The sequence below is a fragment of the Pecten maximus genome, chromosome 12, assembly GCF_902652985.1.
Source record: "Pecten maximus chromosome 12, xPecMax1.1, whole genome shotgun sequence".
In the NCBI taxonomy this organism is placed as follows: Eukaryota; Metazoa; Mollusca; class Bivalvia; order Pectinida; family Pectinidae; genus Pecten; species Pecten maximus.
The window spans coordinates 31,497,060-31,512,185 of record NC_047026.1 but is presented as its reverse complement, the minus strand read 5'-3'; the positions used below and the strand labels follow the sequence as shown (position 1 = coordinate 31,512,185).

The following is a 15,126-nucleotide window of genomic DNA, read 5'->3' as shown; positions in this document are numbered from 1 at the left end:
CGTTCCCCAGCCAGCCAGTAGTTGATGGTATCACCTGACACCTGATAGCCAATCACAATGCCCTTCTGGTAGCTTTTCAATGATGACAGAGTTTCCTTGACATGGTCTATGTTCAAGGATGTAGAAGAAATATTCACAGTTTGAAGTTGATAACACAGACAAGTAAGGACACATTTTATACTTGTATCTAAAGGAGCTGAGGCTCCTTGCTGTGGAGAGACAGAAGGAGGGTATCCACCTCTTGTCACCACAAGTTTTAGATCAGAGAGCAAAGCCTGTTTTACTGCATCTAACTGCAAATCAGAATGAAACAGATGACAGAACTTGACAAATTGGTCTTCATTCGTTTCCATCTTCAATACATCCTTTCTGGACTCCTGGGATATTAAGTTGATTTTAAAATGACCTGAATAATCCAAGTTGTGGAAGTCTGGCCCAGATTCTGTCCTTTTTTCTAGAAAATAAATGATTTTGATAATTTTGAAAATTGCATTACACATTACAAACAAGAGATCCCAGAGGGATCTTGGCGCCCACCATTGAATGATCTTCATAGGATCCATGTCAGATTGATCTTTTCTCTACTTTTCCCTTCATTTTACTAATCTGTGCAAATTGAGACATCCCTCCAGTACTTTTCAAACAAGGGAATCCCAGCTATATAAGAAATTTGAGATTTAACGATAATGGCTGTTTGTTTGCCAGGTTGTTTTCAGGACAGACTGGTCCAAAAATGCAATACAAGGGACCAAGGGGAACCTACTTATGAAATTTGAGAAAGATCCATTCAGTACTTTGAGAAATAGAGATAACAAACTTCAATTGTCAAAATCCAAGATGGCGGTCTGTCGGCCATATTGTTTTCCAATTGATCTCAAAATGCAATTAGCATAACGAGGCACCAAAGGGAACCTACATATGAAATTTGAGAAAGATCCCTTCAGTACTTCCTGAGAAATAGCGATAACAAACTTCAATTGTCAAAATCCAAGATGGCTGCCTGTCGGCCATGTTGTTTTCGGATTGGTCTCAAAACGCAATATGCATAACTAGGCACCAAGGGAAACCTACATATGAAATTTCAGAAAGATCCATTCCGTACTTTCTCAGAAATAGTGATAACAAACTTCAATTGTCAAAATCCAAGATGGCTGCCTGTCGGCCATGTTGTTTTCCGATTGGTCTCAAATCACAATATGCATAACTAGGCACCAAGGGGAACCTACATATGAAATTTGAGAAAGATCCCTTCAGTACTTTCTCAGAAATAGCAATAACAAACTTCAATTGTCAAAATCCAAGATGGCTGCCTGTCGGCCATGTTGTTTTCCGATTGGTCTCAAAATGCAATATGCATAACTAGGCACCAAGGGGAACCTACATATAAAATTTGAGAAAGATCTCTTCAGCACTTTCTGAGAAATAGCGATAACAAGAATTGGTTATGGACGGACGGATGGAGGGACGGACCACGGACCACAGACGCAGGGCGATTTGAATAGCCCACCATCTGATGATGGTGGGCTAAAAATATTTGAAGATGAACACAACACAATCCTATTATACTCTCTCCACATGCAGTTCCCAATGGGACATGAGTTAATTACTAAAGCGATATATATCCCCTACCAGAACCCTCTAAAAACAGTAACATAGACCTTTAGCTTGACCAAAAAAACCTGAACCCTCTAAAAACATTTTAAAAAAAAGCTTGACCAAAAAAACCTGAGTCTCAAACTTTTCTGAGATGTTATGATCCTTTATCATTGCGTGAAGTATGATCAAATTCCCTCAAGGAAGGCCGCTAAAGCACTGACGATCTTTGGCATTACTGACATACAAGATGGACAGAGATATAGCCCATAGTTCCCCCGGTTTTACCTAATAATCTTAAGAGAAATTCTAAAAAGCAAAATTCTAGTAAAAGGTTAAAAAATTTACTTTTCCCAATTAACGCCTACTCTGAAATGATAATCTTGAACTGATAATCTTGAACAAGTTCTATAACTCTTCCTTTTCCTCAAATACAGTATTTGAAGCTTGGCACACCAGAAAATAGCACAACTACTACTGTTACTACAACCTACACAATACAACAATTACCTGGTACTGTGTTGTCAGATTGGCTAGATCCACTTTGTCTGGACTGTCTGTTATCTGATCCACTTTGTCCTGTCTGTCTGTTGTCTGATCCACTTTGTCCTGTCTGTCTGTTGTCTGATCCACTTTGTCCTGTCTGTCTGTTGTCTGATCCACTTTGTCCTGTCTGTCTGTTGTCTGATCCACTTTGTCCTGTCTGTCTGTTATCTGATCCACTTTGTCCAGTCTGTCTGTTATCTGATCCACTTTGTCTGGACTGTCTGTTATCTGATCCACTTTGTCCTATCTGTCTGTTATCTGATCCACTTTGTCCTGTCTGTCTGTTATCTGATCCACTTTGTCCTGTCTGTCTGTTATCTGATCCACTTTGTCCTGTCTGTCTGTTATCTGATCCACTTTGTCCTGTCTGTCTGTTATCTGATCCACTTTGTCCTGACTGTCTGTTATATAATCCACTTTGTCCTGTCTGTCTGTTATCTGATCCACTTTGTCCTGTCTGTCTGTTGTCTGATCCACTTTGTCCTGTCTGTCTGTTATCTAATCCACTTTGTCCTGTCTGTCTGTTATCTGATCCACTTTGTCCTGTCTGTCTGTTATCTGATCCACTTTGTCCTGTCTGTCTGTTATCTGATCCACTTTGTCCTGTCTGTCTGTTGTCTGATCCACTTTGTCCTGTCTGTCTGTTGTCTGATCCACTTTGTCCTGTCTGTCTGTTATCTGATCCACTTTGTCCTGTCTGTCTGTTATCTGATCCACTTTGTCTTGTCTGTCTGTTATCTGTTCCAGTTTGTCCTGTCTGTCTGTTATCTGATCCACTTTGTCCTGTCTGTCTGTTATCTGATCCACTTTGTCCAGACTGTCTGCTATCCATATCAGTATCTGTATCTCCAACATAGTCTCCTTGTAACTTATCCATTTTCTGACTTCCTCTTACAACATCAGAAATAGCACCTCTCTGCTGAGTAAGAACATCCATGGTGATCTTCATGGCACCACGTTCCCCAGCCAGCCAGTAGTTGATGGTATCACCTGACACCTGATAGCCAATCACAATGCCCTTCTGGTAGCTTTTCAATGATGACAGAGTTTCCTTGACATGGTCTATGTTCAAGGATGTAGAAGAAATATTCACAGTTTGAAGTTGATAACACAGACAAGTAAGGACACATTTTATACTTGTATCTAAAGGAGCTGAGGCTCCTTGCTGTGGAGAGACAGAAGGAGGGTATCCACCTCTTGTCACCACAAGTTTTAGATCAGAGAGCAAAGCCTGTTTTACTGCATCTAACTGCAAATCAGAATGAAACAGATGACAGAACTTGACAAATTGGTCTTCATTCGTTTCCATCTTCAATACATCCTTTCTGGACTCCTGGGATATTAAGTTGATTTTAAAATGACCTGAATAATCCAAGTTGTGGAAGTCTGGCCCAGATTCTGTCCTTTTTTCTAGAAAATAAATGATTTTGATAATTTTGAAAATTGCATTACACATTACAAACAAGAGATCCCAGAGGGATCTTGGCGCCCACCATTGAATGATCTTCATAGGATCCATGTCAGATTGATCTTTTCTCTACTTTTCCCTTCATTTTACTAATCTGTGCAAATTGAGACATCCCTCCAGTACTTTTCAAACAAGGGAATCCCAGCTATATAAGAAATTTGAGATTTAACGATAATGGCTGTTTGTTTGCCAGGTTGTTTTCAGGACAGACTGGTCCAAAAATGCAATACAAGGGACCAAGGGGAACCTACTTATGAAATTTGAGAAAGATCCATTCAGTACTTTGAGAAATAGAGATAACAAACTTCAATTGTCAAAATCCAAGATGGCGGTCTGTCGGCCATATTGTTTTCCAATTGATCTCAAAATGCAATTAGCATAACGAGGCACCAAAGGGAACCTACATATGAAATTTGAGAAAGATCCCTTCAGTACTTCCTGAGAAATAGCGATAACAAACTTCAATTGTCAAAATCCAAGATGGCTGCCTGTCGGCCATGTTGTTTTCGGATTGGTCTCAAAACGCAATATGCATAACTAGGCACCAAGGGAAACCTACATATGAAATTTCAGAAAGATCCATTCCGTACTTTCTCAGAAATAGTGATAACAAACTTCAATTGTCAAAATCCAAGATGGCTGCCTGTCGGCCATGTTGTTTTCCGATTGGTCTCAAATCACAATATGCATAACTAGGCACCAAGGGGAACCTACATATGAAATTTGAGAAAGATCCCTTCAGTACTTTCTCAGAAATAGCAATAACAAACTTCAATTGTCAAAATCCAAGATGGCTGCCTGTCGGCCATGTTGTTTTCGGATTGGTCTCAAAACGCAATATGCATAACTAGGCACCAAGGGAAACCTACATATGAAATTTCAGAAAGATACATTCAGTGCTTTCTCAGAAATAGCGATAACAAACTTCAATTGTCAAAATCCAAGATGGCTGCCTGTAGGCCATGTTGTTATCCGATTGGTCTCAAATCGCAATATGCATAACTAGGCACCAAGGGGAACCTACATATGAAATTTGAGAAAGATCCCTTCAGTACTTTCTCAGAAATAGCGATAACAAACTTCAATTGTCAAAATCCAAGATGGCTGCCTGTCGGCCATGTTGTTTTTCGATTGGTCTCAAAACGCAATATGCATAACTAGGCACCTAGGGGAACCTTCATATGAAATTTGAGAAAGATCCCTTCAGTACTTTCTCAGAAATAGCGATAACAAACTTCAATTGTCAAAATCCAAGATGGCTGCCTGTCGGCCATGTTGTTATTCGATTGGTCTCAAAACGCATTATGCATAACTAGGCACCAAGGGGAACCTTCATATGAAATTTGAAAAAGATCCCTTTAGTACTTTCTCAGAAATAGCGATAACAAACTTCAATTGTCAAAATCCAAGATGGCTGCCTGTCGGCCATTTTGTTTTCCGATTGGTCTCAAAACGCAATATGCATAACAAGGCACCAAGGGGAACCTACATATGAAATTTGAGAAAGATCCCATCAGTACTTTCTGAGAAATAGCGATAACAAGAATTGTTTACGGACGGATGGACGGACGGACGGACCACGGACCACGGACGCAGGGCGATTTGAACAGCCCACCATCTGATGATGGTGGGCTAAAAAACAACAATTACAAATACATTACAATGCAATCATAAAAACATATTAGTTTGATCGAGTATCAACCTTTCTGGAAGTCACTTACATACAAGCTGGACTTTACTTACAACAGGTATTATTTAGCATCTCTCATAATAGCATTTGTTGCCAGAGTTCAGATAAATAAAACACTTGGAATAAGGTACATTTGTAATACTGATTAGTTATCACTGTGAAAGGTTTTGGTTTTACACACAATCAAGTTAATACCTTTTAGACTTATTAAAATGCCAGCAGACATATAAATGCTGAGCTTGATCAGTAGAACATTGACTTGGGAAGCTAGAGAGATCTCTGTGGGAACAGTGACCTAGGAAGCTGGAGATCATGATTTATTATCTCTGTGGGAAAGTGAACTGGGAAGTTGGAGATCATGATTGTATTATCTCTATGGGAACAGTGAACTAGGAAGCTGAAAATCATGATAGTGATCTCTGTGGGAACAGTGAACTGGGAAGCTGGAGATCATGATTGTATTATCTCTATGGGAACAGTGAACTAGGAAGCTGAAAATCATGATAGTGATCCCTGTGGGAACAGTGAACTGGGAAGCTGGAGATCATGATTGTATTATCTCTATGGGAACAGTGAACTAGGAAGCTGAAAATCATGATAGTGATCTCTGTCACAGGGAACAGTAACTGGGAAGCTGAAGATCATGATTGTATTATCTTTATGGAAACAGTGAACTAGGAAGCTGAAGATCATGATTGTATTATCTCTATGGAAACAGTGAACTAGGAAGCTGGAGATCATGATTGTATTATCTCTGTGGGAAAGTGAACTGGGAAGCTGAAGATCATGATTGTATTATCTCTATGGAAACAGTGAACTAGGAAGCTAAAAATCATAATAGTGATCCCTGTGGGAACAGTGAACTGGGAAGCTGGAGATCATGATTGTATTATCTCTATGGGAACAGTGAACTAGGAAGCTGAAAATCATGATAGTGATCTCTGTCACAGGGAACAGTGAACTGGGAAACTGGAGATCATGATTGTATTATCTCTGTGGGAACAGTGAACTAGGAAGCTGGAAATCATGATAGTGATCTCTGTCACAGGGAACAGTGAACTGGGAAGCTGAAGATCATGATAGTGATCTCTGTGGGAACAGTGAACTGGGAAGCTGGAGATCATGATAGTGATCTCTGTCACAGGGAACAGTGAACTGGGAAGCTGGAGATCATGATTGTATTACCTCTATGGAAACAGTGAACTAGGAAGCTAAAAATCATAATAGTGATCCCTGTGGGAACAGTGAACTGGAAAGCTGAAGATCATGATAGTGATCTCTGTCACAGGGAACAGTGAACTGGGAAGCTTGAGATCATGATTGTTTTATCTCTGTGGGAACAGTGAACTAGGAAGCTGAAAATCATGATAGTGATCTCTGTCACAGGGAACAGTGAACTGGGAAGCTGGAGATCATGATTGTATTATCTCTATGGGAACAGTTAACTAGGAAGCTGAAAATCATGATAGTGATCTCTGTCACAGGGAACAGTGAACTGGGAAGCTGAAGATCATGATAGTGATCTCTGTGGGAACGGTGAACTAGGAAGCTGGAGATCATGATTGTATTACAATTGTATCTCTATGGGAACAGTTAACTAGGAAGCTGAAAATCATGATAGTGATCCCTATGGGAACAGTGAACTAGGAAGCTGAAGATCGGTACGTGATGACGCAACGTTAACAATAACCGGAAACCCCTGACAAAGATCTGAAAACATTACTATTGCGAGTTAATGATGAAACGTTGTCAAATTTCTGGAACACAAACATTCTACAGCTGAATCAGACATTTAGAAATGTTTATCTCTTCAACAGTTTGTTTGGTAAGTTTGTCGGTTGAAGGCAAAACAGATGACAATTGATACGTTTTTCGGCGCCAGGTAGAACATGCACAGTCAAACGAGATAACAGTGAAAATCATGTTACGATTACTAGATCATGTGATGCAAATTATGATGATATTCTCGGGAAAATTATTAAATTTAATTCTATTTCTTATCAAAGCATATTTGTGTAAAATTTGATGCAATATTTTGATATGAATAAATTGTTTTTGATTTTCAAAGTCGTCAGTTGTTATGGAAGCACTATTCATAGTGTTTGGACAGCAAAGTTGGGTTTGAGCGGTAAACCTGATATACCACCAAACTCGTTATATCGCCAAAATCGTGGAGAACAGAAGGTGGCGATATAGCAAGGTTTTACTGTAGTTCTATTGCTTTGGAAAGTATGTAACATTTATAATGTTTTATAGGAAAAAGAAGAATAAATTGCATGAAAAAAAGTTTCAGTTAATCTTAAAGGAATTAAATAATGGATATTCATTACCCAGATAGCATGACAACGTTGGGCCAACGTTGGCATATGGTTGTACGGTTGGCCAATGGTTGGCGTTGGTCATACAACGTTGGCCCGACGTTGGCCCAACAACAAGTTGTTTTACTCGACAGCAAGTGAAGATAAGTTGGGAACACTACGTTGGCCCAACATTGGCCCCCTGTTAGTACATTTCAGTGCTGAATTACCTAGGTTGGTCCAACGTTGGTCCTACGTTGACCCGATGTTGTAAGCCCAAGCAGGTTTACAACAAATTCAAACAAAAGTGATTATCTGTAATCAAAGTTGATATATATATTATCAACCATTTTTAAAAATACACTTCATAAGATTTTTTAATAGTGATTTTTTTTTCAAAATCACTATATAATAAAATGTATTGTTTGCATGAGATTAACTAATCATAAATTAAAGTCTTTTATACTGTAGTAAAACAGGAACAAGGACATAAATGTTTTGGTAAATATTTTAGTGGCCGGTTTAAGGATGCCATTATCTATGCATGTTTACTGCCCACAAAACTGGGTCAGCGCTTCTCACAGCAAGGGTCGGACCAGTTCCCTTGGTAACCGTGACATCTGATACTAGGGATGGTCAAGCTGCCTGCAGTTGTTACATTCTTATCAGGGACCTTGTCCGAGCTGTTCAACTGGTTGTACACAGTACAGTGCTATTTCGACTTACACTGAAGATATTTGGATTAATCACGAAGAAGAAAGAGAACATTTCTTTGATCAAAAGACAATGTAAGTAGGCTATATGATTTGCTTTTTAATTATGTTTCAATTCCTGAAGTAATTTTAGTATATTAATTAATTCCACAAGACCAACAGCGTACGTACACTACCGTACGTACACTTTTGCTTGCTAGATATCGGGGTCATCAAGTTTTCAGAATTTATTTTTCATTTCTTACACACACACACATATATATACTAAGTATATTTATCTACAAAATTTATGTAGCTGTTCCATGTTCAATGTCAGATCGTTTGTAATTACCTTGTTTCTTGATAAAGGGGCAGATTGCCTCGAAAATACTTGTCTGTACTGTCGTTATTACTACTTGACAAATTTCATATATATATATAATCTATATATAATAATGTAAATTACTTTAATGCCATAATGCCATAACTGCAGAAATGTCCAGGTTAGCGATTCAGGCCATCGATCTGTGTCGCTTGATTTTTACATTCTGTGTAGATTTGATATATTGTTTATTTGTTCCAACAGCTACAGTAAGGAAGATTCGGAAATTGCAGCAATTGCAAAAGATTGGTTCAGATTTGCTTGTGATCGCGATGGTGGCAGGAAAAGGAGAAAGGAACAAAAAAGGACACAACAGACAGCTACTGCAACTATCAATGCTGTGCTTAGTGACGATTCCGAACAGGACTGATCTGGGACAGATAACTATAAAATTAACATCTGATAATCATTTATCAGTTTTGACTCTTTATAATGATAACTAACATACTGTATTCAAAACTGTTGATTGTAAAAGAGAATAATGTACATTTAATCACTGTATTGTCATCATATACAAATAAATTGTAAAGCACTTGCCATTATGACAACTGATTAATTTTTATGTTGCCAGCATTACACATAAGCATCACTTTATCTACTGTTTGTTACGTTGGGCCAATGTTGGGCCTATGAAGGTGAAACCAATAGTTGGAAATACACACTTGAAACCAACGATGGGCCAACGTTGGCAATCTGACATACAACGATGGGCCAACATTGGTTATCTGACATACAATGTTGGTCCAACGATGGGCCAACACGTTGGGCCAACAATGGGCCGATGAGCAAAATTACATAGGGCCAACGTAGTTTGCCAACATTGGCCCTACGTAGTCAACATCTGTGGGCCAACGTTGGCCCAACGTAGTCATGCTATCTGGGTAACTTCCTTATCTAGTGGTATTTTATTTAGAGTTTTGAAGACAAAATATATTAGCTGCATGTTAATGTGTATAATGTGAAAAGAGGCCCATGAGTTTTGAAGTATATAAGTTAATTTAATTGACCCTTTTTGGCCCCGCCCATCAGCCCCAGGGGGTCAGTCAGGGCCAACATGTGCATACCATTAAACTGTCATCCCATGCTGATCAGGTTAACCAAATCAGAATGAATTCCAATACAAATCCAACAAATCATAGTGAAAAATTGTTGTTTCCATATAAATATAAATTATAGTAAAGTTTACCGCTTCCCCAGGGCTAAACGTGAGACCCCAGGGTCATGAAATTCACAATTTCGGTAAGCACCTTGAGACCCTTCTATCTATGAAGATATTTGAATCCACCATATCTGAGAGTAGAGAAGAAGATTTTTGAAATTTCAGTCAATTTGACCCCTTTTAGCCCCGCCTATCAGCCCCTGGAGGTCAGTCATAGCCAACATGTGCATATATGTAACCATCAAATTGTCATCCCATGCTAATAATGTTAACCAAGTTAGAATGAATTCCAATAGAAATCCAACAAATCATAGTCAAAATTGTGATTTTTCTATATATATATATAGTAAAGTTTACCCTCTCCGCAGGGGCAAACGTGAGACCCCAGGGCCATGAAAATCACAATTTGGTAAAGCAACCTTAAGACCATTCCATCTATGAAGAGTGTTTGATTCCAACATATCTGAGAGTAGAGAAGAAGATTTTTGAAGTTTTAGTCAATTTTACACTTTTTGGCCCCACCTCTCAGGCCCCTTGGGGGTCGGGACCATATAATTCACAATTTATATGACCTTTAGCCATGGAAGCTTCCTTCCAAATTTGTTTGAATTCAATTCAGCAGAAGTTGATAATGTAAAATGTTTACGACGGACAGACGACGTACGATGCACGACGCTGGACAAAAGGCGATCGTAATAGGTCATCTGAGACTTCAGACACAAATATCAATTTTACTCAAAATTCCATTTTCTTAGTATTTTTTAGACAGGGTCATATTTGAGCATATTGGGGATTTTTTGTAAAACAAGCTAATAATTAGACAAAATATCTTTTCTCTTTCAAATTTCGGCTTTTCATGGCCTATAGATAATCACTGAAAATAAAATGAAAATTTTCTATCCACTGTAAAATTTTGATGTTAGGTGTAGGCAACCACCTTAAAATGTTTCTCAGGTAAACACAACTTAATTTCTTAGCTATAATGCTTGCCAAGTTTTAAAGAAAGGATTCAAAATGTAGGAGATCTTCAGATACTGAAATAAACAAAGGGCAATAACTTTTGAACGGACTTACCATAATAACAAGGATGGATAGTATTGCAACAGCAATACAAAGTCCCCTGCCTGAGCTAGAAGTGCACCTATTCATTTCCCTTTTTTTTTTTTAAATGGTTTTTCGAAAAAAACATGTGGGATGCACAACTACATGTTATACTGATCATGTATACCAAGTTTTGTTAAGATCAGAGTACTTTAGGAGGAGTTGTCCGGACAACTATTTCGTGACAGACAGACGGACGGACGGATGGACGGCCGGACGGACGGACGGACGGAGGGAGGGTAAACCTATAGTCCCCCCGTTTTTCAAATGGCAGGGGACTTATAATATACATAGAGTGATCTCTTATGTGTACATATGAGTCAACAATCTTTTACAAGTAGGAATTCCCAGCATCTTCATCTGTAGAGCTATAATCAGATCAGGAAGATCATATAATCAGCTTCCAAACTGATTATAAAGGTGATGGCCCCCCGGGTCTCTTAAGCTATCGGACAGCTGGAACTACAGGTCTCTTGTCTGAGTAAAGTTGTACTAATACTGCCCACAAACCACAATGTACCTATATAAAGTGGTTGTAGCAGTTATACATATAACATGAGTGGAGTATACAAGGTTTACAGTTGATAATTAAAGTACAAAGATGATCTGTTCAAAGTTTAGATGACCCAGTTTGGATATTCTCTTTTTCTTAACATTTAACTATTTCTACAGAACTTATAAATACCTCCTGTCCTTGTTACAGGGGTGTATCCACTATGAGCACCACCTTCACGATTAAAGTCACCCTCTTGGTCTGCAGCTTTCTTTCCTTTGTAATCATCATTCCTACTTTGTAGGTTATCACGCCTGGGTTCAATATCATGTGACAGAGGTGATGGTCCACTTGTAAAATTCTTCTGATGTGAACCTTTTTCTTTATTTCCTGAAAGCTGTTGTTGGTTTACTGCTGTTTGACTGGTACAGATATCTCCTGGATCCTCTTTTGGGTTGTCTCCCTTGCTTGCACCATCAGTCTGGCCAGAGCCTCTGTCCACCGAAGGATTACTATGGGGAACATCTGAATTTGAAGACATGTTGATACTTTTCTGAAAAAGATAAAAACAAAGTTAAATACATACCGGGTACATGTACACCTGGCAAAAAAGTATTACAATTTTATACAAAAAGAATTTGTAAGACTATAGCCGTTTTGTCGGGCCTTATAATGTACATATTGTCACAACTAAAATTACACTAACCTTGAAAATAAATAAACTATAAATGTTATTAAGTTTATCTGAATAAATTGGCTGGTCCCTTTACATGCATGCTAATGTTTGTTTGTTTGTTTGTTTTTGTTTAACGTCCTATTAACAGCCAGGGTCATTTAAAGACGTGCCAGGTTTTGGAGGTGGAGGAAAGCCGGAGTACCCGGAGAAAAACCACCGGCCTACGGTAAGTACCTGGCAACTGCCCCACGTAGGTTTCGAACTCGCAACCCAGAGGTGGAGGGCTAGTGTTAAAGTGTCAGGACACCTTAACCACTCGGCCACCGCGGCCCCCGAATCGAGGGCATAGGGATGTTTTACCAGATTATAAATCACATGGTTTGACAGTAAAGATGGAGTCTTATCAAAACCCTGGGCAGACTCAACATGGCGACCTGCAAGCTATCATAACTGTAAATCTAGATGGGTAGGGGAGTCGTATCACGGACATGCTAATGAAGACTAAATTCAACACTCATGACCTAGCTCATCTGCAGACTGCATACTTTTTATAGAAAATTTCATCAAATCTAATGATTTCATGTCCTTTTACCACATATTGTTTGTGAAACTGTGTAATGTAGCCTAGAAGGTAAATAACTTTAAACAACTTTATTTAGAAACAGAAATAAAACACTGGTCAAATAAAATTGTATGTATATATCAGGTCTTATATGATCCTTTGCATTTATTTGTTTGAAAATTACATTTATAAAACAATTAATTTGATCCTTACGTATATTTAAAGTTTTGAGGTAGTTATAAGCAGAGCATGAAATTGAATCTGGTATTACCAAGTAAGTAGGTCGGCGCCTACCCCCTGTACTCTGTGTAGTGTACGTTTATTATTGTTCATCAGTTGAAAGTTGTGTATTTAATTCAAATATAACTGTAATTAATTCCTTTTCTTATGCATATACATTTCATCATTTGTCAACTACGATTTTATAAAATGAGATTCTCGCGAGTCAACTTGATCGTAATGCTAACCTTACCAAAAACGAAACTGAAAGTACGTAGTCTACTGTAATCGTACAGGTTTGTTAGCGTCTGAATTTATGCAATATACTGATTTCTTAGTAAGTAAATGATGTGTTTTGTACTCACTTCAGGCTATGCTTTATCCACATACAGCTGTCTCGTACATATTGTCGATTTATTTTGGAGTTATCTCTGTTCTTGTCTCACCTCACATCAACCAGGCTGCACGTCCGCCTCGCGAGGTATCAGGAAAACCAACTTACCGACACGGTAGAGTGGAATCACGAGACCATAGACCAATGAAAGTCACGAATACCCGATAACTTTGGACCAATCAGCACACGTCTAAGCTCGAACTAGGGGAACTATATCATATACTGTTAGTTTTATAGTGTAATGGCGCGTGGCAGGAGGAAAAATTGCCACCGTAACGCTCTGTCACATCAGAGACGTATATACCTGATATACAAGTCTCTGGTCACATGTTAAATAATCCAATTTATTTTAACTTTGTTGTTTTTTGTACAGAGCATATTTAGTAGATAGAAAAAATAAATAAAATGTCCAAACCATTTGATTAAGTATCTTTCACGTTTTGTTAATGAATTTGGTATTTACATTGAAGCAGAGACCGTTTGAAATGAATATTGGATGCTTTTTAAAATCTAAATCTTTTAATTATAGAAAAGGTAAGCATAGTAAAATATATGTAATTGAACCATTTCTTTCCATTTTTCACATATGAAAATCTATTCAAAAGGTATTTAAAATGTCAACGACAAATTACATTGTACATAGCATCTCGTGATTTAGCATAGAATTTTTTCAACAACAAAAATATGTAGTCGAATAATGAAATATGTAATAGAAATAACTTCAGATGGCAAACTAGATTTATATTCATCTATTTTGATAAAAGAATCGTTTTGAAATATGTTTTCTTTATTTTCTTATTTTTTTTATTTTTTGTTTGACGTCGTTTGCACTAAAATGATTTGTGATAACAAAAACAAAATTCCCGGTTTGAAAGTTTACATACAAATTGTATTTCATTAAAGGCAGGACAATCGTTAAAAGTTCCGTATCAAGTTTGTGTCGTCATCAGGAAATATAGGGAGAGGATTATTATTTTGAAATCTAATGAGCAACAAATTCTTATGTTTCATTATATCTGCACATACAGTTAGTGTCATCATACACTGTATATCATATGAGCCAAAAAAGATTGAAATCCTCTTACATTTCAATTCAAAATTATGTAGATAGAGCTTTAATGATAAAAAAGTCATAACAAATGTATATTCATTTCTTAATTTTGTTGACAAAGATAAATAAGAAATCCTAAATTACAAAGATCATGCACTTTGTGATAACATATCCTGGAGTGGTAGGGGTGTGTGTGTGTGTTATATTTAATAACGGCCCAGAGGGCCTGTATCGCTCACCTTGTTTATTTGAACAAACATCAAAATAATGTTTGTTTCATTTGCTAATAGCTTTATTTGTTGATATATGACTATATACAACTCAACTGCTTCAAAGATATCACCTAGAAACAAAGTGAAGATTCAACATGATTGCATTTAAAGAAACAATAAGTCCCTTGGGATTGGGAAAGAACGGTTCAACCCTGGGCCTATTTTTACATCAGGATTGTGTTCATCTCTTGATGCCCAGCAAGGCTATATATGATTATGGGGTGTGGATCTGAATGGTTTCACAGATAAAACAGTAACAAGTCTTCAATGGTGGGTCAGCCCCATAATCTGTAATTTTTTTAATTCCTACCCCATAAGGAAGCTACCAATCAAATATGAGCGATGTGTACATACATTATTTTAGATAAGTCGTTTATATATCTTTAGCCGAATTGAACCATTTAGACCTACCCCTCAGCCCCCTGGGGTCAGCTGGACTATTTATAGTGTTTTTTTAATCCCCACCCCTAGGGATGCTATCAATCAGGTTTGATAGATATTCATCGCTTTCTTCCAGACAATTGATTGTTT

The 15,126-nt window shown here is 37.8% G+C and overlaps 1 protein-coding gene across 1 annotated transcript; it reads right to left on the bottom strand.

Moving 5' to 3' along the window:
• Nucleotides 1–261: 261 nt before the first annotated feature.
• Nucleotides 262–13,360, bottom strand: LOC117338988. Its single transcript, XM_033900352.1, has 4 exons — nucleotides 13,244–13,360; nucleotides 11,614–11,974; nucleotides 2,857–3,549; nucleotides 262–293 (listed from the first exon to the last, which is right to left on the bottom strand). Exons 2-4 carry the CDS (start codon nucleotides 11,960–11,962, stop codon nucleotides 262–264), a joined length of 1,074 nt encoding a protein of 357 aa, XP_033756243.1. The 5' UTR covers nucleotides 11,963–11,974; nucleotides 13,244–13,360.
• Between the last annotated feature and the right edge of the window lie 1,766 nt (nucleotides 13,361–15,126).

Coding starts and splice junctions, on each gene's coding strand:
- LOC117338988 (XM_033900352.1), bottom strand. CDS start 11,962: ATGTCTTCAAATTCAGATGTTCCCCATAGTAATCCTTCGGTGGACAGA. Junction 3,550..11,613: donor CCCTGTAACAAGGACAGGAG/GTATTTATAAGT, acceptor TTTATTTTCTAG/AAAAAAGGACAGAATCTGGG. Junction 294..2,856: donor TAACAGACAGACAAGACAAA/GTGGATCAGATA, acceptor TCTGATTTGCAG/TTAGATGCAGTAAAACAGGC.